The following is a 27149-nucleotide window of genomic DNA, read 5'->3' as shown; positions in this document are numbered from 1 at the left end:
TTAACATCATCATTTAAACACTCTGCATTAAGAACCAAAAAGCCAGAGTAATACAGAATTAAATACTTGGGACAATTGAAACAATCTTTTTTTCTTTTTCTTTCTTAAGTAATACTCATTAATAAACACTTATAAAAACACATTTCTCATAATTAACAGTTTTTATGGACTGGTGCCATAAATAGTCTAAAACAGAGGTTCTTCACTGAGCAATCTTTGCTGGGCCTTTATGTCAGAGAAAAAAAAAAAACAAAACATAAAATTCATGACCAGCAAATATCCCCATGGATAAACCTCCTTAGAGCAGCCATTTGTCTTACAACACAATTACAACATCATCAATAGCTCGTTGTTCAATAATACAGTTTACTATCAGAATGAGTGTCTCAGGAAACCAGTGCCATCATACATTTGTATATCAGTTCCCGATTGTCTGCAAAGATAACCAAGGTAGCAGAATTGGGTTTAGATGGATGATGACAGTGTTAAGTCAACTGAATGCTGTACTCATTTCTCCATTTAGTGTGCTTTACTTCTTGGTAAGTTGCAGAAATAAGTAATTATTTTCTTGTTGCAGAATAATTAGTACTGCTGCACACTTTTTTTTTTTACATTTAATTATTGTTACATATACCAAGGCTTTCATTTAAATGACATACAAGGTCTTAATTTACATAATTATAATTTATAACTTACATCATGGCTATACACTTAAGCCATATCTACGCTACAAACTTTGGCCAACAATCAGGGAAAAGAGGTGTGATCCTGATTAGTACCACATCGCATACAAAGGCTGCTGTAAATGCAATTATACGGGGGAGAAACATCCCCAAATTGCTCCTTTCTGCAGAAACTCACTCACAGTTTTGCTGGTATAAGCTATATCCAGTCCAGGACCCAGGAATACTCTGCCAGTATCATGTGCTAGCACAGCTATACCAGCCATGCTCCTATGGTTTCTATAGCCTCAATCCAACTTTTATTACTTATTTTTGTTTACTTATTTTTACTATTGTGGTTGCACAGCTTATTAATTTTCATTAATTCTTTAAAGCAGCATACCACATTTTGACAAAAATAAGTATTCAAAATGGTCCTTTAAAAAATTTTATTACCCTCAGTGAATCAGCAAGTAGTATTTATTTCAAGCAAAGCCACACTTTTTTTCCCTTTCATCTAGATCTAGCTGTACTCAATAATAGTAAAAATGGGACTATAAAATGTAGAATGGAGATGTAATGAAAAAGTTGAGATGTAATCTGAGGTTTATTCAAATATAATGGACTCTTAGCTCTTCTATCTAAAATGTAGCCAAACTGTGTAGACCTATGCTTTACATTTTCATATCAAGTATGTTTAAATTTTAGAGAATGCAAATATCTTATACCCCCCCCCCCCCAAAAAAAAAACCCTCTTGTAGCTTAGCAATATCTAATTGTATTGTAGTCCGTTAATGAACTTGAAATAATTTAAGTTCTCTTTACAAACAAGGTGATGTTAATTAGATTTACGGAAGTGGCAATCAAATGCACTAACTGGGGTGAATTATGGAAATGCCAAAACTTTCTATCTACTAGTATTTCAACCCATCAGATGATTTTTCAGTTTAATAATGAATACTCAGTACAGCCCCAATATAATGAAGCTTTACAATTCCTCATTAGGTTTATACTAAAGTGAAAAATTCCACTGGAGCATCATGTAGCCTTGAGATGCATATCAATAAATGAACAAAATTTAAAAGTTTAACAATTTAGGAATCAAAGTATTAGCCAAACAGTCAGCATATTTCAAATTCATAAGCTTACTTCAAGAAAGGGTTATGATATGAGATACATGGAAATCCTAAATCAATTCAGAATGAGAATAAGACAGTAACTTTCCTTGGCTTTTAATTTCTTCATTAATTTAAGAGCCAAGGAAATTCGGGGTTTGTTCACTTGGTAGGGAAAAAAAAAAAGGTACTTTAAAACTCTGATTTACCAAAAAATAAAAGCCCAGAGATTTGCAGACATAATAAAATTTATTTCAATTCCATGCATTACGGTAGCTACAAGTGTAGTCATATGAAACTGAAGGACAATAACTTCTTCTGTCCATACAATGTAGCTGTAAGTGAAATGAATGGGAGTTCCACAGTTACAAAGAAACAAACAAAACCAAAAAAAAAAAAAAAATCAACAAAAAAAATCTGTTTCAGTTTTGAGTTCTGTGAATTCAGATACAGTCACTAGACTGTAAATTTTTGGGGGAGGAGATGGGCTCACCACAATTGTACAACTGAAAATGTTTAGTTTAAGACATTCTGAAGAAGCTCTGAGATACCTTTTAATACTTGCTACTAATATTCTGGAAAATGAAAAAAACAGTTAGCCTTCATCCTAATTGTTAGAATCAGGATAGCAATTGTAGACAGTCCACTTTCAAAGTGCAGCTAAATAAGGTTTTATTATGCAGCTCCTTCAAGTTGTACTGAGAGTAAGCTTTACGTTGAACCAGTTTTTGAAGAACTTCACTGGTCCCTATAAGCTTACATTGCTTTTTGATATGCAAAAATTTACAGACTGTGCTTGATTCTGACCCTCCCATATTTCAGTATGTGCAAACTCGTAGGGATTTAAATAGTCTTTCTCCCTCTCAGTCCAGACTGATATTTAAAACAGCCAGGATTATCCAGCCCTGTAAATTAAAGACAGGGTGAACTGAGTAACTTATATAAACTGGCACTTTTTCATTGGCCCAGTTCTCCCACAAAATGTAGCTCTTATAAATACTAATAGGCACTATTGCCACAGATTCTTATTTTCGCAGTTTCACTGATTTACTGGTTGTTAGCATTTTCTGCAGTTAAGAATTTAACAACGCTGAATTTTTATAAAGACACAATATGTAGTTTTAGCCTTCAAAATTGACTTACTGTGTCTAGTAATGATGTTAAGTCAACCTAAGTTTGCTGAAGATATTAACAAATGTAAAGCTAATGAAGGTGCCACATTTGCATGAATGTTTTTCATTTTAAGAATGCCTTCAACAAAGGGAAGGGGGCAAAACTAATTCTTTTAATACAAACTTGGCTGAGTGCCTAATTGCCTCGTTTAAAACTGTGTGTGTGGGGAGGCTGAGGAGTTTAGAAAAATCCAGGTAACCAAATATTGAGGTTACTGGAAAGTTAAAAAGCTAATGCAACTGTGTTACATCTGGATAAAAAACATTATTCAAAAGCAATTCAAATACCGAAAAAGATTTCAAATTGAATAGTTTATTAACATGGTAGTCATCTTTGTAACATGTGCACACACACTCGCACACTCTGAATGATCTGCCTGGAAAAAAAAAAGGTCTTCATATATATGTTGGGGGAAATTAAACATTAAAAATCCGTTAGATTTTCATAATTATAGGCAATTATGTCCACATCACTTACAAAGCTATTGCCGAATCTTTCCAAGGAAGCAGAATTTGGGAGAAAAAAAATTTGGGGGGGAAATTCAACAGTGGCATAGCAGAGCTCTCAATATGAGAAAGCTGACATAATGTGGACCTTTGCTGTGAAATTTGTCTTTGCAAAATATGGGGAGAAGTTTATCAATGGGCAGAAAATAAGAAGGCGGTGTGAAGTAGGCTTTTGCAGAGTCGATTTTCCTCACAGTATTGTGCGGGGGTCATTGAGAAAAATGCTTAGTCCTTCTCTGGAACCAGTTTCAGAACTTTTCCAATTGCAATGGTCTTACCTAAACCAAGGAGACAAACACTACAGTTACATATATTGCGAAAAAGCATAAATCTCTAAGAACATGAAAGCTTTCCCCACACATACAGGCTCTCCAGAATACTAGAAATAACACAGAATAAATTACTGTATTGTAAGATGAAAGCACAGCAAAAACTTAGAGAAACTGTGATTTTCACAGGAAAGAATACAGTATGAGTTGTGGGAAGTGTACTCTATGTTCATTTAAGGAGTGCAAAGCAGAATCATTCTGCCAGACTTGTTTAATGCTTTTAAAAGTAACAAACTCCCTTATCTTTTCTGCATTTAAGGTTCCAGGGTGTGTTAGGAAAACAGTGCTGCTAATTTTTCAGGTTCAACCATTTGTTTTACAATGCACATTATTTCTCTAAAATAATCCCCCTGTACTCGGCTCTTTCCCCCTGTACTCGGCTCTGGTGAGGCCGCACCTCGAGTACTGTGTTCAGTTTTGGGCCCCTCGCTACAAGAAGGACATCGAGGTGCTTGAGCGGGTCCAAAGAAGGGCGACGAAGCTGGTGAGGGGCCTGGAGAGCAAGTCCTATGAGGAGCGGCTGAAGGAGCTGGGGTTGTTCAGCCTGGAGAAGAGGAGGCTCAGGGGTGACCTTATTGCTCTGTATAAGTACATTAAAGGAGGCTGTAGCGAGGTGGGGGTTGGCCTGTTCTCCCATGTGCCTGGTGACAGGACGAGGGGGAATGGGCTAAAGTTACGCCAGGGGAGTTTTAGGTTAGATGTTAGGAAGAATTTCTTTACTGAAAGGGTTGTTAGGCACTGGAACGGGCTGCCCAGGGAGGTGGTGGAGTCACCATCCCTGGAAGTCTTCAAAAGACGTTTAGATGTAGAGCTTAGGGATATGGTTTAGTGGGGACTGTTAGTGTTAGGTCAGAGGTTGGACTCGATGATCTTGAGGTCTCTTCCAACCTAGAAATTCTGTGATTCTGTGTGATTCTGTGAAAACACATTTCTTGTTACCAGCAGGAACTCTGCACAACAATTTACTTAGATTTGCTTTCCATTGTTATGCAGATACACTAAGTTCAACTAGACGCCAGCATTTTAATACTTCATTGCCATGCATGATCTATTTGAAATAACTGTATTTTCGTAGCAGTTAATTGTTGATCAAGCACTCTTACCCTCATCTCTTAAGGTAAAGCGACCCATCTGAGGGAAATCTTTGAATGTCTCAAGGCAGATAGTTCCTGCTGTCCTTAAACGGGCAATGCATACTTGATCTTGTTTCACAAAGCGTGGCCGTGTCTTACTTTTTTCTCCTGTTTTTTTGTCCACCAAGCAGATTAAGGCCTGTAAAAGAAGGGAAAAAAAGATGGAAACGTTGTCTTAGAGAGGAACTTCTGAGACTTACTGCATAAAGATAATCCATCATTACCTACTGCACTTTTCAGAAGGCTTACGCTAACAGTTGCAGACATTTTTGGTTGTGTTACAGTACTGCCCGAAGATTCCAATCGAGGCTGGAGCTTTGTTATGTTAGTCACTCCAAAGAACTCTTCACCCCAAGTGCACTGTCTGTATTCACATCACAACAGAGCTTACTGATATTTTAAGGACACTTACTGTTATCTCAACTTCTTCAATACAGGTGTGGATGTGCAGCACAGCATTATAACCTGGACAGATAATGGATTTGTGCTCAATTATCACTATCTGTAAAAAAATTAAAAATAAGTTCATTTTTCCTCATGTTAGTATAAAAGAGCATAAAATAACTGAATACAGAACTATATTAAAATGCATATTTCAACAATACACAAACAACATATTTGTTAAAGAGATGACCAAATTATTTCTAATATGAAAGAATAAAACTGAAACATTGGCATACCAAGGTCTTTCTTTTAAGATTAGAGGTGACCAAAACTTAACTGAGAAGTTCCGTTCAAAATGGATGACATTTTCAAAAGTCAGACTGATGATGTTGGAATAGGAATGTAATTGTCAATTTAGAGATTCGACAGCAAATGAGAAATCTCAACTGAAACCTAGAACTACTGAAAATCGGATTTGGTGAAACACAGGCAAAATATTTCAATGCAGTTTCCCCACTTACACGGCAACCAAGTGTTAATTATTCTACCTGGGCGTCAAACGTGCGTCCAGAATGACACAGGTTGTTGGAATCACAGAGAATAAATCCTGGAAGGATCTCTTCCTCTTCAATTCCCTTCAGTCTGATCTTTAGATTTTCACCTGGGGCTACTGAATCAGTTTCTACATCATCAGAAAGGATCCCAAGAACTTCCACATTGTGCTGAAAGCAAAAATGCAGTTTTCAATTATTGAATATTTCAGCTGGGTAAAAAAAAAAAAAAATCACTGATATGACAGGATTTTAAAGAAACCCAAAGTCTAAATCCATTATATTTAGTTCTCCAAGCTTCAGAAAATGTAAAATATTTGAATGACTAACGTTTTAAACAGCATATTTATTCAAATAGACTTCAATTCATATAATTCAATATGTTCAATGGAAAGCAAATTTCAAAGACATCTGCTATGTCTCAAAGTGAAGTTAGTTTAAAACTTAGGAAGTGATGAGAGAGACAGACATATTATTGACTAATTCTATAACAGTTTGGTTAAAGGCATTTAGTTTCTCAATTTCTCCCAAATAATATGTCAAGCAGTGTTATTAAGAGCTATTGTCTGTTACAGTTTACTGTTTGTATCCTTTTAACTTTTTTTCTTATTTCCATCTGGCAAAAATTTTAAAAAAAAAAAGAACAAAAAAGAAAGTTTTGAACATTAGTAACCCACAGCAAAAGAAGTCTGCATTTGTACAGAAGGCATACAAAGTAATACACAGTTCAAACAAACTATGATGTGTAGCCCAGCAATTCAGTCTACTGAGGATACATAACTTGAGTTCCAAATTCTAAGGAAGTCAATGAGACACAAACACATACTTGGGTACATTGCTCATATGAGATGAGTGCTTACTTCTGCTCAATTGAACAATAGGAAGTTTTCTGATTTAAAGTAATTAATATATTTAAAAACCAAGCTGTTTTCAGAGCAGAATTTTTCTAGATGTCTAATCCATACCTTGTTTGGCATCATCACAAGCTGTTGTCCTTTGCAAATAGAACCTGATTCCAGCTTTCCAAGGACCACAGTGCCCATATCCTTCAGTGAAAAGAAATTACATAAAAATTACAAACTTTTTTCTAAAGAGTCTGTCTCTTTAAAATATCATACTTAATTCTAAGTATGATTACCTGACCCTATGAAGTTATATACCACTGCAATATTTAATATTTTGGAAGCTATTTTCATGAAAGATTACCAGTTTTGAGTCTCATATAACATCAAATAAATTACATCGCTTCCCTGCCACTATTCCACTGTTGGAAATGTAGACATATCAAAGAGAATGGATACGCTCTAACAATATGGTAAATAGTGCATTTACTGCTTCCTGAAAATAGTACATTTATATTTTCAATACTATTATTTTAAATCGTACCTTATATTTATCCACAATTGGCAGCCTGATTGGTCCATCAGCTGAACGGTTGAAGTTTGGCAAATTATCCAGGTAGGGAATAAATGGTAGTCCACTAAAAGCAGAAGGCATTTGTTTCAGTTACATGAGCACCCATCTATTTAAAAATTGCTCAGAATGGATAAATGCAGTTTCACAAAGATGTTCATTCTGTCATCATTAAGTACCAAAACCTCTTAGACATCTATATCTATCATAAAAGTCCACCATTAACATCCACATTACCCTAAATAACATATTAACACCTAGGAAGCACATATAGATTTAAAGTTACAGGCATATTTCACATACATTCATTATCCCCTTGAGAATCTTGCTGGATTTACTTAATTTGTTTTGGATATGCAAAACCATTAGCTAGTTCCAAATAAGATTTTTTTGTTATTATGTTTTAGCTGTCATGAACAATATTGGAAAATATGAAACCCAGTGGGAGACATGACTTGCCACTAACAATAATCCATTTTCAATCAAACTGTTCATATCAAACAATTACTCATCCTAGCAACTGGTCCAATGCAGCATCACTGGAAAATTCACATGATGGTATTGCATTCAATTTCACAAAGCCAAAAATTAATAAATACTGCTAATATTTTAAAGAGTCTGCTAACTTTAATCTTCTGCAGATCGCAAATGGTTTTATTTGGTTGATTACATAGCTGTGTGTCCTTGTTGCTGTGATCCCATTTCCTTAAGCACTTCAGTCAGGAATTCCTGAACGCAGCTACAATACGCCATTCTATACTGCTTCCTAACTTCACTGTAGCATTTTGCTTTTATTGAAACATAACTAATACAAAAGTAATTGAATTTACAATACATACATATACCAAGGGCAGAATTCTGACTGTTCTTTAAGGTTTGCTCCAGTCAGTCCTGAGCAGGGCATGAAATGAATATCTTTTTTGGGATTGAAGCCAACTTTCTTCAAAAACGGCACCAGTTTCTCTTTACATTCCTCATATCTATTAAAACAACAAGCACATTAAGATAAACTGAAATTATCCAACATGACATAATATTATGCTTAAAAACAACAACAAAATCAGACTTGTTTAATTTTCGTGAGTTAAGTTATTCTGTAAGTAACAAAACTAATAGAATTTGGTGGCCTATTTTCATCTTCTCCCCAGTCTTCCAGCACAACTTGGTATTGCTTACTTCCCTCATTCCTCTGCTCCATAAAGTACCACCAGTTCTCTCCCAAAGTTCTCTACCCCAATTACTAGGCTGGGTAAGCAACAACACATGCTGCATCTGCTTTTAAGCTAGAGATACAGGCCAAGGTAGCAAGACAGACCAAGCAGACAGCTACTAAGGTCATTCTGTGGGCTTTCACCCTAGCAATAGTTTTCTCTCTTCCAATCTTGTGTATCGTTTTGTAAAACTTACTGCTATTTATATCTATTACAGTTCTTCCCCTAAGTTTCTGATGAATTTAATAATGTTAAAAATTGAGGAAGGTTGGGGCAGGACTAAGACAGCACAATTGGCCACGCCTTATCCTCTTAGCAAACCTGGCTGATGCTGTAAGTTTGCATAATCCCTCATAGCTTTCCCCAAGAACTTTCATGATTCTTCACAGCACAGCAAGTTCTCTGACAACTCTTCTTATCATACTGTAGAAGGAAAAACTGTATCTTATCACTACACAAGTATCTCTAGGAAAGGACTAAATTATGCTTTTTAGCATCCAGCTTGAAGGGACATGAAGATGTGACAGAAGCCTTAAAAAGACCTAAGTTCTGACACCTAAGAAAATTAAAGCTCTTTTGTAACATTTGAGTATTAAAGCAGAAAAGAAGAACTCAATCCTTACTATTACAGTTATTTAAGGATTACATATTGTCTTTCTAGTTATTTTTACCTGGCTTATAACACTGCAAGATTCCCTTCCTCCCTCCTTCTCAGACTGCAGTCGTGAAACACTTAATATATTATTTGCTTATTCAGTTCAGCTTATCGTAAAAGAAGAACTCCACCTCGTACGCATCTACCCTGTGTTATTTGAACAGGATAATGCTGTTCTCACCAAACCTAAGATACAAGCTTTGCAGAAACGTGGCCAAGCAATCAAGAATCTGGCAAACTGAACTACTGAAAGCAGAGTCACTTCCTTTCAGATTCAGTATAAAGCTTCTAAGTTTCCAGAAAAGTGGGATACAAAATTACTTTGGTTAGGAATCATTTCAGTATCTTTTACTTTTTTTTTTTTTTTTTTTAATCAAACTCACCTTTCATTACTCCAGTTTACAGTTGGATCATCCATTTTATTAATAAGAACTATTAAATGTTTTACACCTGCTGTTTTTGCTAGCATGGCATGTTCTCTTGTTTGTCCACCTTTCTCAAATCCAGTTTCAAACTCTCCTTTTCTTGCAGAAATAACCTAATTAAAAACATACATTTTATTAAAAGTTCCACAATTTTCTCAGCAGAAAAACAGACAATGGGTAATATCACCTTAATCAAAAATAACTTCTGGTAGTCAAAGTTGGTAAAAGCTTTTAAAATACACTGGTATAACCTCAGTATTATCCATTAGCTTCTGCTAATGTAAAAAACACATGAAAACTGTGGACAATTTTATGAATCTGTTAAGTTATCCGAAAAAAGACTCACAATTTTTAATTTTTGGCCACTGTGACCAACGAAATGAGTAAACCAACAAAAATCAAAAGCCTAATTCCACAATAAATAAATAAATATCTGATTTGTCCTTACCAGCACTGCAAGATCAGCTTGAGAAGCCCCACCAATCATATTTGGAACAAAGCTCTTATGCCCAGGAGCATCTAGAATAGTGAAGTGTTTCTTCTCAGTTTCAAAATAGGCACGACCCACTTCTACTGTTTTACCTTTGTCTCGTTCTTCTTGGTTTGTGTCTAAAGCCCACGAAAGGTACCTACAAAAAAAAATGACAAAATATTGTTTTATATTAATTTTTACTAAAATTAAGTATGAAAATCTGGTTATCGTAACATCTTTTTTCCACTCAACACTTTTAACCACATTAGCACTGCCAAACTAAAGCTTGTCCAACACCAATAGTCACTTTTATTGAATATCTAGTAAGCCATATTGCCTAGTGCTAGCTGTCCTTCACATAGACTTGTGCAATTCTGAACAACAGTTTTCAATTCCTAACTTCTCCAGGTATGATCTCACCTCAAATACTAAAGTATTAAGCTTTGCCTCAGTTTGAAAGGCAATTCTGGATCAAATAAAAAAAATTCCTTTTTCTCAACATAATTAACTCAAAAATTAGCTCTGATTTGCATATTCTTATTGACTCAAACATAAACAGAAGTTGATGATGAAATAGATAGCATTCATCCTATATTCATACCCATCCTATATCCTTTATTCATCCTATCTTTGATCATATCAATGCTTGTTCCTTCCTAATTATATTTTATCCCACTGACAGACAACCAAGTTAGACTTAAAGTTGGACAGATGAAATGAAACTAAAAGGTTCCAAAAGCGAAATCAGCTTTCCAGAAACTGAGGGCAAAAGAAGCAGGATGCTATATGGGCTGTATACAAACACACACACATAAATAAAAGAAAAACACAAACAAGGCCCCCAAATCTATACATGGGAGTAGCGTCTTCTTACCCAGAGCAAACTTAACAACTCTGGACCTTGTATCTTCGTTTTTATATGAATAAATACTACTGCCAAAACCATTCACTTGCTCTCATCTTGCATCTGCCCTACTGACTGATTTGATCTCTGTCTTCAGATACCTCTCTGCTGCTTACAGGTAAAAGACAGATACAATAATCCCAAAGGCTGCCTGAGAAAAGCATCTGCCTTGTACTCCTTCTACCAGATAACTAGGCACTTTCTAAAAATAAAAAAAAATAAAAGAACAGCAAAACCTGTTGCAATGTGAATTATGAATCACACTGTTTCATATAGACCTGGTTAAAGAAGTAGTGGAGGAAAACAAGTGACTCCTCCCCCCACAAACCAAATTGATTCCAGCAATAATAAAGTTCCACAGGGACAGAGATTAAAAAACAGTTTGTTTTCATCACAGCACAAAGTAAAAAGCAGACTATTATCTTAGTATAAGTTTCATACCATGTTTCTCTGTTTTTTTCTTTAGCTTCTCTTTCATATTTTTCAAGTGTTCTTTTATCAACCATTCCTGTCAAATACCTAAGAAAAAAAAGCAATTTTACATAAACAAAAATGTAATTAAGTAGTTACGCAATTCATACAGATTATTTTGGAAAAAAAAAAATCGAACAGTCTGATGTGAACAGCAGTGGAATTTCTTCTCTGTAGAAATCTGCACAATTATCAGTAAAAAGCATGACACTATTTCTTTAGCTGAGATCTTTTTTTTAGCCTCTGTAAAACATTCTGCAGTGGCAAGTTTTGAAAAGGAAATATGTCTGCTATGTACATGTCGGAGAAATCCAATCTTTCAAAATTCGAGTAAAAATTGAGATAAGAATTTTTAAAATAAATGTAAATGAAGTATTTCTAAAATGTAAAGGAAAATATTTTTGTTTTCACTCCTTACATAGAAGAAGTAACCTGATATTTTAAGAGAGATCTTTCAATTATCAAAAGAGGTACGTGGGGAGTATACAGTTTTATAACATTACAACTTTCAGATTTTTCACTCAGGTATTTTTACCTAATCTTCTAATAACAGTAATCTGCATAGTTTACAAGGAAAACTTACAACAGTAAATAAAGGTTTACTGATAATTTGGTTACCCTCTTCCCCCCCTCCTTACAACAAAGGGATCTTCTGCAAAAATGAAAAACAGAAAGATTCCTACAGAGAACTTTAGGAACCTAACACATGGTAGGAGTGTTAAGAACTGACATCTTGTACACAGAGAACAGACATCAGATAACAAAACGCTAATTTGCTGTAGTATGAGCAACAAGGTTAAATGTAGCATGACAGTTCCGACATTCCAGTTTGGTCAAAAACAAAACAGAATGAAAATGCCAAGACAAAGACCTCCCACTTTTCCTGAGAATATTATTTTAAATCATAGCAATAGTTTGCATTAGCAGGATAGCATTTATTTCTTCATGTACTACATACCATTTCTTGTTTTTGACAAACTATAAGATTGAACTGCATTTATTTGCTTTTGTCTCATAAGAGTATTGCAACCTCTAGATGCTGTTTGTAAAACAGGCTTAAAAGGTTAACTTTTTATTTTCATATTTTAAAATCCAATCAAGCTTGATGATGTTAACACTAGGGAATAAGCATTTTCTTTGTAAATTCTCACAAAAAGGACAAAGTTTAAGAAATAACACAAACCAATTTCAACTGCATTTAAAAGTGCAAAGAAAAACAGAGTTACGCTCTAAAAAAGCAATTTTTAAAATTTAATAATGCATGCTTTTGCAGTTGTTTCCATTAAGTGAAACTTCTAATCTTAAATCTGCCGGAATTTAAAAAAATCCAAAGAGAATAAGCAACTACACTAAACAGACAATGATATTTTATCATAAAAATATTGATCTATGATGATCAAATACAGAAAGAAAATATTTTATGTAATATATATTAACCCACAAAACAGATCAATCTCTTAAATATTTTTAGTTTCCTTACATTATTTGTCCTCCAATGGTTGACTTGCCAGCATCTAAAAAAAACAAGGAAATAGTTAAATCATTCACAATTTAAAATAAAATCCTAAGAAAAAGGAAAGTAATTAAGATCAATGTCATCTTATTTGTTTCCAAAGATGCCTTTCCTAATTCTACTTTTTTGAAGTATCTCTCAGCTTCCCTTGTTTCCACAAGAGTTCACTGTCAATTCAATTACTGAATTTTTAAAATCATGTTTTTGATACATATCAACTTGGCATCATCCGTAATCAAAGAACACCCAACAAGCTGTGATCCAGCAAAAGCTTGGGTTAAACATGTGGAAAAAGCCCTTTCCCCGCTTCCTTTCTCCCTTGTTACCAACTCCTATGGGCTACACTTCAATATTGGGATGTATCTCTGCCCACTGCCTCTTTATTTTGTGTGACTCAGTTCTGAGCTTACCCAGCTAAGTTACAATGCTTTTAAAGTAATAAGTCTATACATGTGAAAAATCTAGAGCTCATGATTCAGTCACTCCTAAATACTTTTGACATCACTTAAGATTCTCCTGAAATTTGTTGAAACTACTCAGCTGGGATGCTGTGCTACAAATTCTTAGGTATTAGCCCTGTATTAAGTTGTTCTGTTGTTTAGAGATCTATAATTTTTAATCTTCTGAACATTATTATTTGATTTAGTAATTACTAAATCTAAGAGCTTTCTGAAATTATTTAAAGCAGAAAAGAAACATTGTTTTCTGATTCTGTCCTTTGGAACACTAACACAGATACATAACTTTGGCATTTAAAACAGCAGGTACTTGAGAAATCATGAACACAGACGCTGTTGTGTCCATGAAAACCCAAACAGTACCTTGTCACTCTATCCCTGAAAGATCTGCTTTAAATTATTTATTTTTTCCAAAGTAGCTTCATTAAGATGAATGCTCCTACTACCCTCAAGACAGGATGAAGGTATGCATTACTAGAAAAAGCAGGATTCATTTCTAATCCTTTCACCTCGTACACAATGCAAAGATTCAGTTACCTCCCATTCACTTACAACTTACCTACATGCCCAATGAATACTACATTTACGTGCTCTTTTTTAGGAGCACCTGGTGGCGCTACAACAGATTTAGGTTTTGGTATTTCCTCCTCTTCTTCCATCATTTCCTGAGCGCTTTCTTCAGAAGGCCCTGAATCCACCGATGGACCACCTCCTAGTTCCGCTTCACTTGTTTCTTCTTTGTGGTCCCATGACTCTTCTGGGGACATTTCTGTCTCTCCATTTTCCACTAAAAATTAACCAATTAGATATATTCAAATAGAACAAGAAACTAAAAGCAGTGACTACTGAGAAAAGCTTCCACCCCTCAGAATGAAATGAAAAGATTTCAATTATTCAGTCTGTTAATGTATTTTTCTGTTAAGAAAAAAGGCAACTGCTGCTTGTTTCTGAAATGGTTATTTCTTGGAGCTTTCAAACTTTTTTTTTGCATGCTGACATCAGAAAACTGATTCACAGAACTGAAGAGACTTCTGTTTTAATAAAGTAAAAACTTAATGGGAAAAACACATCTGAAGATCAACACAGTCTATCATGTTGGTCTGAATCTGTAGACAGCCATGTTTAGAAAGAAAAAGGGAGAAAGAATGGTTTAAGTTCTCCCATAAGCCATACAAAGAGAATGATACAATTTCCATGTTCTGATTATTCATACTACTATTTTATGTTAGTTGCCATTTCACACGTTAGTGAGACTATTTTGCAATATAAAATGACTTTTGAATAAAGAGCTGATGCTTTTTTCACTGTTCAAAGTAATCTAACTGCATCTGTCAATGCATACTAGTGGTCAATTATCTCTTTGCTAATCCAAGTATAAAGACACAATGAAAAACAGTAAAGACCAAAATACAATGGCTCAATAAGGTATTCTTCAATTTTGTTTACAATGATTCAGCAAAAGCACAGTAATCGTTATTTTGTAGCCCTATTATAGTGAAATTGAACAACTCTCATCTTACCAACAGATTCTGAAATTTCCATGTTAGCAGCAGCATTTGAACCTAGGGAAAAAAAAAAAAAAGGAATCACAAACTACATCTATTTACCAAGACAGCATCAAGACCACAGAGTAATGGAGTAAATTAATAAAAGGATAATTCAGGTGATTGGGCACTTTCCTATGTTATTTAATATAGACACTCAGATTTTTAAATTTTGCTTCATGCAAGCTTTATGGCCTTCAATAAACCAGTTGGTCCTTGTGTGCCTTGCTTGACTTGGTATAACACTGTAAATAACCACTGATAACCACACTGCCTTACAACAGCAGCACGGTGACAAAGAATGAATATTAGAAAAGGATCGCACACATTTTTAAAAAGGAGATGCTTTGCAACAATTTTGTTAAAGTTTATTTAATGGAGCTACACTGCATGTTGTCAGAACATGAGAACAATTACCTTCACAAGAGGCTGTCTGCTCCTCCGGAGAAGTCTCTACGGGTGCACCTGCAAAGAAAAAAGTTCAATTTTTAAAATATACCGTTGTAACCAATTTCTACACTTAGACAGCAAAGACCATTCTTCCAACTTTATTGCCAAGTGTATTTAACAACCAAACCCCAGCAGTACTAAATATAGTTTCCAAGCACAAGTACTTATAAAGAACACTGCTTAAAAGATTTGAAAGTAAAATATCAATTCTGAACAGTTCCATCCCCAACTCCCCAGCCCCCCCCCCCCCCCCCCCCCCCAAAAAAAAAAAGGATACATTTATCAAGTTCTAAAGGAAGTAATTTTTCTGTACATAGTACTGTACCACCCCAGACTTTGGGGGCACACTTGCTATTTTAAGTGTTAGTATCTAACTGATGTTTAGAAACATGGAAAACCAGTTTCACTGAAACAATGTGTTTGCCGCATCACAGCTGTATGGCAAGGTTCTCCTAGCTTCACCTTCTAGGTGTGCCTACAATGCTACTGGGACTCAAATTTCACATTCTTCATAGCTTGTTTCAATGTTTTTAAGTTCTTAAAATCTTCTGCAGTTATTAGGGTCAAGAGATAATTCATTTATATACCTAGTGAGTTTGCCAGTCCTCCTAAACATTGTAATATAGCCATGGTACTCAGAGAGCAATCTCACCAGTTGTGTATATCAAGGCTACAAGTAGGTTATTTGGAAAGATCAACCTCCTTAAGCACTCAACGATGCCATTAAACTATATGCTGAGGTATAACTAATTACTAAACCTACTAAGAGTGGTATGTTCCAATTAACAATTATACCACTTCAAGTTTAGGGACATTGTTCCACATAATCAAGAGGCATTCTAAAATTATCCCTAAAATCTTAACCTCTTTATTTTTACCGTGGTATAAAGTACACTTCAAAGTTCTTTAAAACAAGTTCATCTCCTTATTTTTTTTCACCTAACATATTCATACCCTCTATGTAACTGTACTGCCAGCTCTCCTTCAGCCCCACTATAAAAATACAGACCTTAAAGCATTACTTGCTCTATATGCATAATGGGACCTACAGATTAAAAAAAAAATCCCTCAAAGGAACAAAAACATGTAGAGAAGGACCTGATTCTAAGCCTCTTTGCTTTAGCATTGTTTGTGTATTTGCTGCAGACTTCTATAAACTGGAGCAGCGCTGGAAAACCTGGAAGAGGTCCAGATGACAAAGCTTGCAGGCAGGGTGAATGTGGGTCAGAGCATAACACCCAGTGACCAGCAGCAGCAGAAAGGGCACAGCAACACAGACAAAACTGTTCAGAGCAAGGTTCCCTACACTCCTGTGTCATATCATACATGATCCTCATGCCAGGGTCCCAATACCACAGGAACAAAGCTTTAAAAGAATGATTTCATAGAGTAAGGAAAAACATACGGGTAGAATACCTTGAGAGTCCTTGCAAGAAATATTACTCTCATTTGAGAGCTGGAAGAGACCCAAATCATCCCACTTGAGCGTGGTAAGCAGGTGGCACAGAATCTAGGCATGAACCAAAGGCCTGTTTTGCAACGCTTCAGAAGACTGTTGGCTATTTCACACGTACTGTGGTTGGCCTGCAGAGCTTTCATTACAGCGCCATTTCAGCAAGCTCAGGATTTCACTCCTGAAGTCTCTCCATAGTGAAAAACTTCTTACATGACAGTACTTACGCACTTGCCTCAGAACAGAAGCTCTACAAGTAGCTGAAGAGTTGCTTTAACTTTTAAAATACAGCAATCAACCAACATTCATAAAAATTTTGGTTCTGACTTTCTGGTATGTAATCCAACAGGCATACAGACTAGAGAAGGAAAGAAAAGTTCCTTCACAAATAACAGATGAAATAACAAATTGTTAACCTAAGAAGTATGGAAACAGAGTTCATTCTCTCAAAGAGCAGCACTCCTGAAAGCATGCCCATCTGTTAATTTTTATACGAATCTAGGCATGCTAGAAAGAAATCAATAATATAGTTTGTGTATGGATGCCAAACAGTACTAATGCCACACAGAAACAAGGGGCAAGAGACATTCAGCTATTTCCACAGTCACTGATTAAATTCTGGTCACTTTGATACACAAAGTGGGAGACACATTTTGCAAGAGGACTTCTGTATATGAAATACATTGAAATATGCACTGTTCCTTCCAAGCAGGAAAGGAATACAAACCACTCTCTTAAAGAGTGCATTGTAGAGAAACCAAGTAAAAGAGAAATACTCTTAATTTCAAGAAGAACAGGCATTAAGTGATAGAAAGAAATCCCTTTTAGGAATTGCTTACTTCTGTTCAATGACTTCAGGTTAAGGCAGGTTATTCTGGGCACTGGTGCATTGCAAACAAATAGACAAGAGAAGTCTGGGCTTTGAAGAATCAGATTTATCATTTGCTCTGTGTGGAAATGAGCAAATCCCCTGCAGCATGCCTGAAGACAAGCACCCCAAAAGGATGCAGTTCTACTGCTGCTTAAACTGCTGGGTTGCCACGTTGTGCTTTTTTTCTGTCCTTTCTGTTGTCAGCCCTGGTGCACAGACAACCAATGAAGTTCCACAGACAGAGCTGGTCTGACCAAAAACTGAACTAGCACAAAACTCTTTCAACCAAAAAACAGATCAGCTCTCCAAAGCAATTTATTAGCTGGTAGATAAGTGCTCCTGGTGCCATGACAGAGGTGACAGAACAGCACTCTCAATAATTCAAGGAAAAACACCTTAAGTTCTGAAGCAGCCTAGGGAATCTGTGGATCACAAAAAGACAATTTTCAATCTAGTTTAGATAGGCTTGCTACCTAGGACTCAGTACTGCATTATGACATAAGAAGAGGTCCAAACTCCATGCTGTCTCTGCAGCAAAACATCTGGACAAACCTGAACTGAAGTAACCTTGCTCATTTTCCCCATGAGGTAAACGTCATTGTAACAAAACACCTTTAAAGGCAAGGCAAACGGAAAAAGGTTCTAAATTGCCCTTGTAACTTATCCTATTCTCTCCACTATACTCAAGCAGACATGCAAAGTTTTAAATTTGATGTTTTCTGGAAGTCAGCAAAGTAAGCTCAACATTTCAAGTTGAGCTTGACAACTCTAGATCCTCATCTGCAAGCACTCTTCAGACAGGATTCTTGTCACATGAGTGGGATTCAAAATGCAGCTTGCATGAAATACGGTTTTAAAGTCAGAACATGCCTTAAATGATGTCAAATTGTAGTTAAGTAATGTTTCAAATTCTTGGCTTTACATATGGCTAACAACAATTAGACTTTATATAGCATCCTTCATACTCCATCTCTCCTCAAACTGTAAGTCAGGAACTGCTTTTGCATTTCTGACTCGCTGCATTACAGGAGGCAAGCACTTTATCTTCAGTTCTCTTGAACATCAGAGCCCTAGGACATTTTTGTTTTAAATCAATGCTGAAGGTAAAAGTAGATACATATGTTACATTAATCTACTGCTAGACCATTAAACAAGGACTTGATGTAATTCACAATCTCGTCTGAAAAAGGTAAAACTTTTTAAAACACAATTCTCTGAAGGAGTATGCATGGTCCCAATGAGTCCAGAAGTGCACTGTTTTTAAAGCAGGATGACTGGTCTCTTAAAACTCAGTTGATGTTCCCCCCAAATAGTGCAAGAACATACTTTGACTATTTAATTCATTCTGTATTCTACTATAGCTGATACATTTGTTGTGTATTGCATCCAGTTTTGTACTTGCATGCGTTTTGGTTGTACAATAACCAAGACTGCACAAGTAGAACCAATTAAAAGTTAAAGTATGTTTTTCACTCTGAAAATATTGTTTTAAAATAGTATATAAGCCAGGAACATAACAACATTAGTAGTTTAGGACAGTAGTTTAGCAATTTCAACAGAAAACTGCTTTAGAATTAAATTTGTATTAGAATGGAACAAGATTTTCAAGTATGGGCCAGGTATAGCTGGTATGCTGAGGACCGATATCAGAAGTGTTGTTCCAGTGACAGGGTAAGGCCTGCTGAGACCCCTCCACTTCATCACAAAGCACTGCATACTGGAGCAAACACAGGGTCACAGCTGGCCAGCTGTGGAAAGAAAATACAGAAAAAGAAGTAGCTAACTTCAAATGGCATGCAATCAGACGTTCTGCCTCCTGCTAGCCAGAGTGCACAGTGTTACTTGCTGGTCTGGAAGAATGTGTGGCACAACAGGGTCGCGGTTTAGTGATGGGACTTGATAGGTCAGGCTGATGGTTGGCCTCAATCTTGAAGGTCTTTTCCAACCTAGATGAATCCGCAGCTCAGGTACAGTCTTACAGCCAAACTCAAGTGCCAAGCAGTAACAACAGCTCCAGCTACACCTGAACTGGAGCATTTCCCAGACGCACAGAATAAGCAGATAGCTATCTCTACATAAGCACATCCTATTCAGTGGGAACTCCCCAGAAGCAGCTACCTGAAGCCACAGTGCAAATGCCTTCATAGAGTCAGTTATCATGGCTTGAAGAGAGGCCGTAATTTGTCTCTCTGCCTAACAGAACTCGGCTCCCAGGCTGCTCTGCTGCAGGAGAGATAAGAACCTCAGCAGTGCTGGTACCAGACAAGTGAGGTTGAAAATGGGGCTAGCAAAATGGTTTGTACAACAGAGCATAAAGGGAAAGGAAAAACAACAACAACAAAAAAAAAAGGGGACAAATTCCATTTGAAACAAGTCTCATCTGCAAAACTTAAGATCGTCTGGACAGCAAGTGTGTTGTTGCTGCTCCAACACAGGCAAAAAGTTCCTTCAGAGGAATTCCTAGAAGGCTAGGGAGTAAAGAAATGCCTTACACCCACCTTAGGATTTCCACCACCTTTTCTTACTTGTGGTTTGAATATCTGAGTTCAGTGTATATTTACAAAATAGTCATTGTCTCAAAAATGTTAATGAATTACGTAACATGTGTTTGTCCCTAACCTTCTCCCTTTTTTCTCTAAAAAGAAAGTATAAAGAAAGTAAAATCACAACGAAGTAGAAAATTAAAGGTCCAAGTCAACCCACGGAGCAGAAGAATCAATAAAAGATTCTCAGTGGACAAAAAACAAAAGAACATTCTAAGCACAAATAAATGCTAGAGCTAAACAAAATATTTCATACTCAAAATTTTAAAATACACAGAAAGACAAGGTTTTCAGGAGTTCACTGCGAGCAGTGAAGGCAGTTGTTTTGAAAGCTAACTTATATCCAAAATTATTTTCTCCTCTTCTCTGCCCTGTTTCATAGCCTAAGACCCAGCTTAACCAGGGGACAAAAAGTATGCCCAGTTTTTACAATGAACTGAAATAAAAGCAGTTTTAAGAGTTTTAACATGACTTCATAATATTAATTAAAAATATTAGCACTTGCTTTGCATTCATATGATTTTACTACATTCTGACTTAGCAAAAGACCCACCTTTTTCCTTCCTCAGTGAGGACACACCTTACGTTTATCTTATCTAAAGACAACATGCTTCTTCATAACTGAGTCTAAGAAAGCTTATGGGGATTTTCAGGGAATACAATGAGAAAAACCTTTTCCTTACAGCCAAGTATCTGTGCTTAATTGACAGGTTGATTTTTCAGGCAGATAGTCAAGAAATCAAGCTCTGTATTAAATCATTTAAGGATTCCACTCTTTCATGACTATATCTCAAAAGACTGTAGAAACAGAATAAAAAAATAAAAACCAAATATATCCCACGGATTTTTAGAAAGTTAAACCCAGGGTCTTAACATTTACACAGAGAGCTGCGCATCATGTGTAACTTGCCCCAGGCTGTTTTAGAGAATGCATTTTCAATATTCCATCACCTGTCCTGAACGAACTTTTGTACTGAAATTTGATCAGCTTCACTTTCATATAAACCTCTTCAAAGCAGCCAAATTTCACTGATCAAATTTTGACTGGTTTATTCCTTCATAATAGAACAAAACCATCTTTCTATTTTGGCTTCAATCATCTGTATCTCTTGCTTCTGTGTGTCTCATCACAACACTGGAAAAAAAAGCCCCAAATTCAGTAAGTGAAATTGTAAAATTAAACTGCTACTAGAATCCAAGGATTACCCCCAAATTATTTGTGTTCATTTCAATAGAGCAGCCCAGTCCCACGGTCAGCAGCCTGCACACAGACTCCAGGACAGTTCATCTAATCCACAGCCTGCTCCTAGTGGTCTGCTTTTTATTGGAGTCAGGCAAAGGCCACAAGCCTGATGAATTATTCTAACAGGAACAACACAGCGCTGGCTACCTGCCTGGGGGCAGTTCAGACGTGGACAAACGCCATCAGTGCAATGCGCTGGCACCTTGACTGCACTGTATGTATACACTGTGTCTGGTAATCGAGCGAGTCTGTGCCAAGACACAGCCTTTCTCCATGCTGACCAGGGTACAGGAGGCGACGCAGCCCATCCGTCTGTAGAGGCTGATACACAGACCACTGATCTGCATAGTCAAGTGGTGATGCAAATCAAGACTTGCTTTTGATAATGACAGGAATTTACACCATACACTGGCATTCACAATACAGCATTAATTTGCTTTCATGTAAGCAGTTCAAGTTTACAATTATGATCTATGAACAGTGGCATTATCAGCTCTGTACTTCTGAGTAAATCATCAGCATGTGGCTACTCAAATGCTGGTATGAGTAAACTACATAAACTTGCATTCCTTTATATGCTAGCTTCTTGTACAGGGACCTACCAGTTTTTGGCAAAGACTTTCTTCGCAGGTTCATATGCAAAGTGAAGTCTGGCGAAGAATAGTCTTAGAAGAGAGAACGAGGCAGAGCAAGAGATGACCATTTTGGGGGGAAAATGTGATGACACCATCCTACTCTGGAAATTATAGGCTTCAGAACTGAAACAGAAGATACTAGAGGTCCTTTCCTTGCTTCTGGTTGTGAAAAAAAAAAAGAAAAAGAAAAAGTGGAAGTTCCAGCTAGCTACAAGGTCAAGAAAAATAAAGGCTAGGGAAAACCAAAAAGATAGATGCTATATCCACTTACTGAAAGCAATTGAGGAGTGAGGATGTCCAGCTGCTTGAACTTAACTATTTCCAAAGTGCCTGCTGCAGGCCAGTGAGGATATTTAGGGAGTGAAACGATCTAAAAGACATCGAATCTTAAACAAGATGTCTGCTTTACTCAAGACTGTATGTTCAAGTTGCCCAAACTAGTCATTGCTGAATGCACTCAGAAGTTTGCTTCAAGTGGCCAATACACATACTAAAAGAAGCAACAGCACTAATGCTACCAAAAGGCTAAACATTATCTTTCCTTACTCCAGCTGCCATGTGTCACGTACATTTTGTTCACGTTACTGTTCTATTACTGACACTTTTTTCTTACCACAAGCACTGCATACTTAAAAACACTGAACAATTCAGGTTGAAAGGGACCCCGGGAAGTCATCTAGTTCACTCTCCTGGTTCAAAGGAAATCAACAGAGAATAGTTAAAAATGACTTCAAAAAAGGAGAAAACCTAACATAAAATAAAGCCCATACAAGAGAGCTGTGATCAATTCTACCAAAAATCCTGTGAGCGTTCAAGAACTATGACAAAAATGTAACCACAAAAATGCAAGTTGATGCTGTGTTTTCAGAGATTTTTCACTTGGATAAGCTTTGTTTGGATCTCAGGTATGAGAAAACAGAAGCCTTATTAATCCTAGTAAGAAAAAAATATATTGTAACTATTCTCTGGTGTCTGGATGTAGAAACAAACAAAAATGCAATTGTATCTTATACAGACTTACAAAATTAATAAAGCATAATAAGAGTAAGTCATAGGTGCTACGGAACAGTGAAGCTGCAAGGTGCAGTTGTGATCAGGAACGTTTAGAGGCACTAAGACAATCTACTGCCATTTTATTGACTATCACACCTTGGTTTAATTTAGTTGAGTTTGCTAGTCCAGCAACTGCTATCTAAAATAAGCTTTCCTAGAAGCACAACTTGTCCATGATGTACTTGACATGACTCACTGGAACGTACTCCGGTACAGGGATGTCTGTTGCAGACAGAAAATCCAGAAGCCTCTATTTCACATTTCTGATGGAACCCAGAGATTCTAAGCAAATGAGTTAGACTTTGACAAAATTTGATAAACACAGGTCCTCACTAAGTACAACACTTGGAGTAGATTTTTTTGAGCTGTTCCTTAGGTTCAGAAATTTAAACAACGTGCTCTTCTTGCATGTAATCAAACAGTAATTTAATTCCAAACTAGTTCTGAAACATCTGCAAGCAAAAATTACATTAGGGGTAAACATTGGTCAGGTATTCTCCCTAACACACGATTTGCAATCAAACAAAGAGCACACACAGGACATGACTTTTAAAGTAAACTACTTGGAACAGAAATCTCAGGAGTCTCACAGTTTTAGAAAGATGGCATCTTGTTCTCTGACTGGTTTCTGTGAACATTATTTCAGTGCTCTAACCATAATTTACAGAATTCTTAGCGAAATGACTAGAAGTATCAAGTTATTGCGCCTAAGAAGAAACACTATTACATACTACCACCAGACAACTGAGATCAGAATTTTTCTACATCCATTGCTGCCACTGCACATCTATCTTGACCTCCAGCATCCTTTGAATTACTAAGAAATTATGGCCCAAACAAAATTTCAGCAAGAAAGAAAGTTTTAAGGAGAAAAGTATTACTAAAACTTAAGTTTAGGCCACTTAAGTCCTTTAGCTGACAACTAGCTTTTTAGAGTCCTCGTAAGAATCAAGATTTATTTCGGCTCTTGCTAATACAAACCGGTATTTCTACAGACCTCAAAACAGATGGTAAATAGAAGTATTTTTTTCTCACAAGGTAATACAGGATGCGTTCCATGGAACACCTAATTGCCTACGGGAGCAATAGCAAACTGGGTTGCTGAAAAGTCACCTATTCAGCACCATTGTCTGGTCACGTGCTGTTCTGACTTATTTCCAGAGCAAGCTCCACCCAGCTCTCCTAGCCAGGAAAGTAGTTGTCACCTTATATGAATATCTGCCAGGACAAGACTGTCAATTATTCTTTAAGCAAGTACATTGGAGCTGGAAAAGTGCATAAAAAAGACAGAATTCCAGTGAAGAAAAAATGGATGGGGGCACACCTGCAGATTTGTGTCTGCTTAACCCTATGGACACCCAAATCAATTACAGAAACTTCAACTTATAAACCTTAAAGAAGAATTCTAAACCTTAAAGAAGATACAGAGGCGAGCCAAATTCAAATCAGGTAGATCATAGCACTATACGGGAAATATGCTCAGCAACTAAGATGAAGAAAAGCTATCCTGATCACTCCAGATGACCAACAAGCTTTCAGTAAAGTCGTCTTCAACCTCTGGAAAGGCAGTAGCTTATCATGAACCTGGCAAGTAGCAAAAGAGTGAAGAAAAGGAAAGCCTGAAGAAATAAATACAAGTAGGTGAGGGAAAGTAACTTAACTCTTAAATTAGGAAGCCTTAGAAGAAATCTTACAGAAGTAGCCAGGAAGGAGAATCAATTTTTCTAACATTCAAAACTCCAAGAAAGTTTTAGTCACAATATTGATTACAAAGTGAAAAACAAACTTTGATGCATGTTGTAATAATGGCTGAAAAACACACCAGAATTAATTTTAGAAATTATTTAAAAGGTGTATCGTATGTTCAGTGCAGCCTCAAGCTATCTGCTCTACCTTCACACAGTAAACCTTAGCATACAGTTATTCTAAGCAGGATCCAGTCGTTGGTCCATGGGTTCTGGAAAACGTATTTTAATGCACTTATACATTGCCTACCTACAGAGCACACAGGCTACATTTTCAGATTAGAAAACAGAGTGCTGAAGAGAACACAGAATCTAACATTTACTCTAACAAATAAAGGGGTTAATATTCTGTTATGCAAATTTTAAAGCATCACATATGAAAATTACAGATTTCAGTTGTTAACATCAGATGACTAGATCCTAGAGAGTGCAAGACTAATTCATATATTAAATCAGCATGCAATAAATAATAAGCCACAATTAACAGGAAATCATAACAAACACGATGTAACAAGTAGTAGCTTTAGTGAAATTAAATTACTGGAATCAATATCTAAAGTATGAGTTTGTTTTACAATGTACCAATAGACATAGAGAAAAATATAAATTGAAAAAAAATAGTAAAGCATTAAACTACCATACTTAACCAGGTCCCAAACTCCTTAGATGTAATGTGACATTAAAACCCTGCCACAACGCTAGCTATCACGTCTGATGTTTGGGAGGAAGTGCAGTTTGGAGCTGGAAATTAGAAAGTAGCTCTCTTTTAATTTCCCATATGCAAAGTAAATGTAGCATTAACACCGTTTGCATACACAAGGATCCTTTGAAATTAAAAGCAGGGCAAATTTCAGGGCCTTCCATTGACTGAGGCCAGCCGGACAAACCTCCCTCCCCTACTAATCTTTTATCAGCATAATATTAGAAAACAAGTTAAGTACTCGGTGCAATCTTCAGGAAGGCATTGAAGACAGGTCTGAAGCAGGCAGCAGCTGCCATTTTCCCCACTAACATTTCGTATATCACCCCCCAAAACCTCCGGGAACTTCCCGAGCTGCTTCGGCAGCAGCTCCGTGCGCCCCCCACCCCGCTCGGGAAGGGCCCCCCCGGAGGGCAGGGAGCAGCCGGACCCAGGGGGCCCCTCCCGCTGCGGGGCAGCGCCCTGAGACCCCCCCAAACCCCCGCGATGGCCCCGCTGCGTGGCGCCCCTGCCCCAACCCCCTCAGCTCCCTTCTTAGCGCACCCCCGGCTCCCCTCAGCCCCCCCCCTTTGCCCCCTCAGCACCTCCAGGGGTTCCCGTAGCTCCCCCAGGACCCCCCCCTCAGCTCCACCCCCCCGATCCCCTTCAGCTCCCCCCTTTACCCCCTAAATTCCCCCCTTACCCCCCTCAGCTCCCTCCCGACCCCCCCTCAGCACCTCCCCTTATCCCCCTCAGCCTCCCCCGAGACCCCCCTCAGCTCCCCTCCTTACCTCCCTCACCCCCCCAGGACTCCCCCCTCAGCCCCCCCAGGACCCCCATCAGCCCCCCCCCCCCCCTCCCCGCTTCCCCCCGCCCCTTCCTCCCCTCTCCCCCCCCCCCCCCCCCGGCCCCCTCCCGCCTCGGCGCCCGGCCCCGCTCACCGTGGGGCGGCGGCGGCAGGCCGGGCGGGGGCGAGGGCGGCGGCAGGCCGGGCGCCGGCCCCCCCCTGAGGAAGGCCGGCACGAACTCGGCGGCGTGGACGTTGGGCACGAAGGGCTTGGCGTTGACGTTCAGCTGCCGGCTGAAGGCCGCCCCCAGCAGCTCCTGCTGGGCCTCGGCCTCCCCGCCCGCCGGGGCGGCCCCCGGGCCGGCTGCGCTGCCCGGCTCGATGTCCGCCTGCTCCCAGCAGTCGGGAGCCGAGTCGCTGCTGCTGCCGCTGCCGTTCGCCTCCATTTTGTGGCTGCCCCACAAGGCTCCGCGGCCCCCAAGCGTCTCCCAGCGGCCGGGGGGAAGGGGGAAGCCGGCGGCGGCACCGACTCAGCACTCGCTCCGCCGATTCCGCGTGTACTCCGCCGCCCCGACGCGCAGCGCGGTGTGGCCTGCCGGAGCTCCCGTACCCCTCCCCGCGGCCTCGCCTGCCGCCATTTTGGTAGTTTTTAGCTCGCCCGGGCCTCGGCCCGCCGCGCGGCGAAGGCGAGGCGTGGGAACTACAATACCCATGGTGACTCGCGCGAGCTGCTCCCGGCCCGCCTCCCCGGAAGAGATGGGAGATGTAGTT

General features: G+C 38.1%; 1 protein-coding gene across 2 annotated transcripts; it reads right to left on the bottom strand.

Moving 5' to 3' along the window:
• Positions 1 to 2007: 2007 nt before the first annotated feature.
• Positions 2008 to 27004, bottom strand: GSPT1 (G1 to S phase transition 1). Of its 2 annotated transcripts, none has more exons than XM_068699837.1 (15): positions 26533 to 27004; positions 15337 to 15384; positions 14896 to 14937; positions 13935 to 14162; positions 12885 to 12918; positions 11375 to 11452; positions 10006 to 10186; positions 9516 to 9670; positions 8106 to 8246; positions 7240 to 7333; positions 6819 to 6899; positions 5851 to 6024; positions 5331 to 5420; positions 4889 to 5057; positions 2008 to 3734 (listed from the first exon to the last, which is right to left on the bottom strand). In XM_068699837.1, exons 1-15 carry the CDS (start codon positions 26822 to 26824, stop codon positions 3682 to 3684), a joined length of 1860 nt encoding a protein of 619 aa, XP_068555938.1. In that variant the 5' UTR covers positions 26825 to 27004; the 3' UTR covers positions 2008 to 3681. The 2 variants fall into 2 exon arrangements, with proteins under 2 accessions (XP_068555938.1, XP_068555939.1); XM_068699838.1 differs by lacking the exon at positions 26533 to 27004 and adding an exon at positions 25854 to 25919.
• Between the last annotated feature and the right edge of the window lie 145 nt (positions 27005 to 27149).

This window comes from Anas acuta, chromosome 15 (assembly GCF_963932015.1).
Source record: "Anas acuta chromosome 15, bAnaAcu1.1, whole genome shotgun sequence".
NCBI lineage: Eukaryota > Metazoa > Chordata > Aves > Anseriformes > Anatidae > Anas > Anas acuta.
The sequence above is the reverse complement of the archived record's forward strand: the minus strand, read 5'-3'. Positions and strand labels throughout refer to the sequence as shown.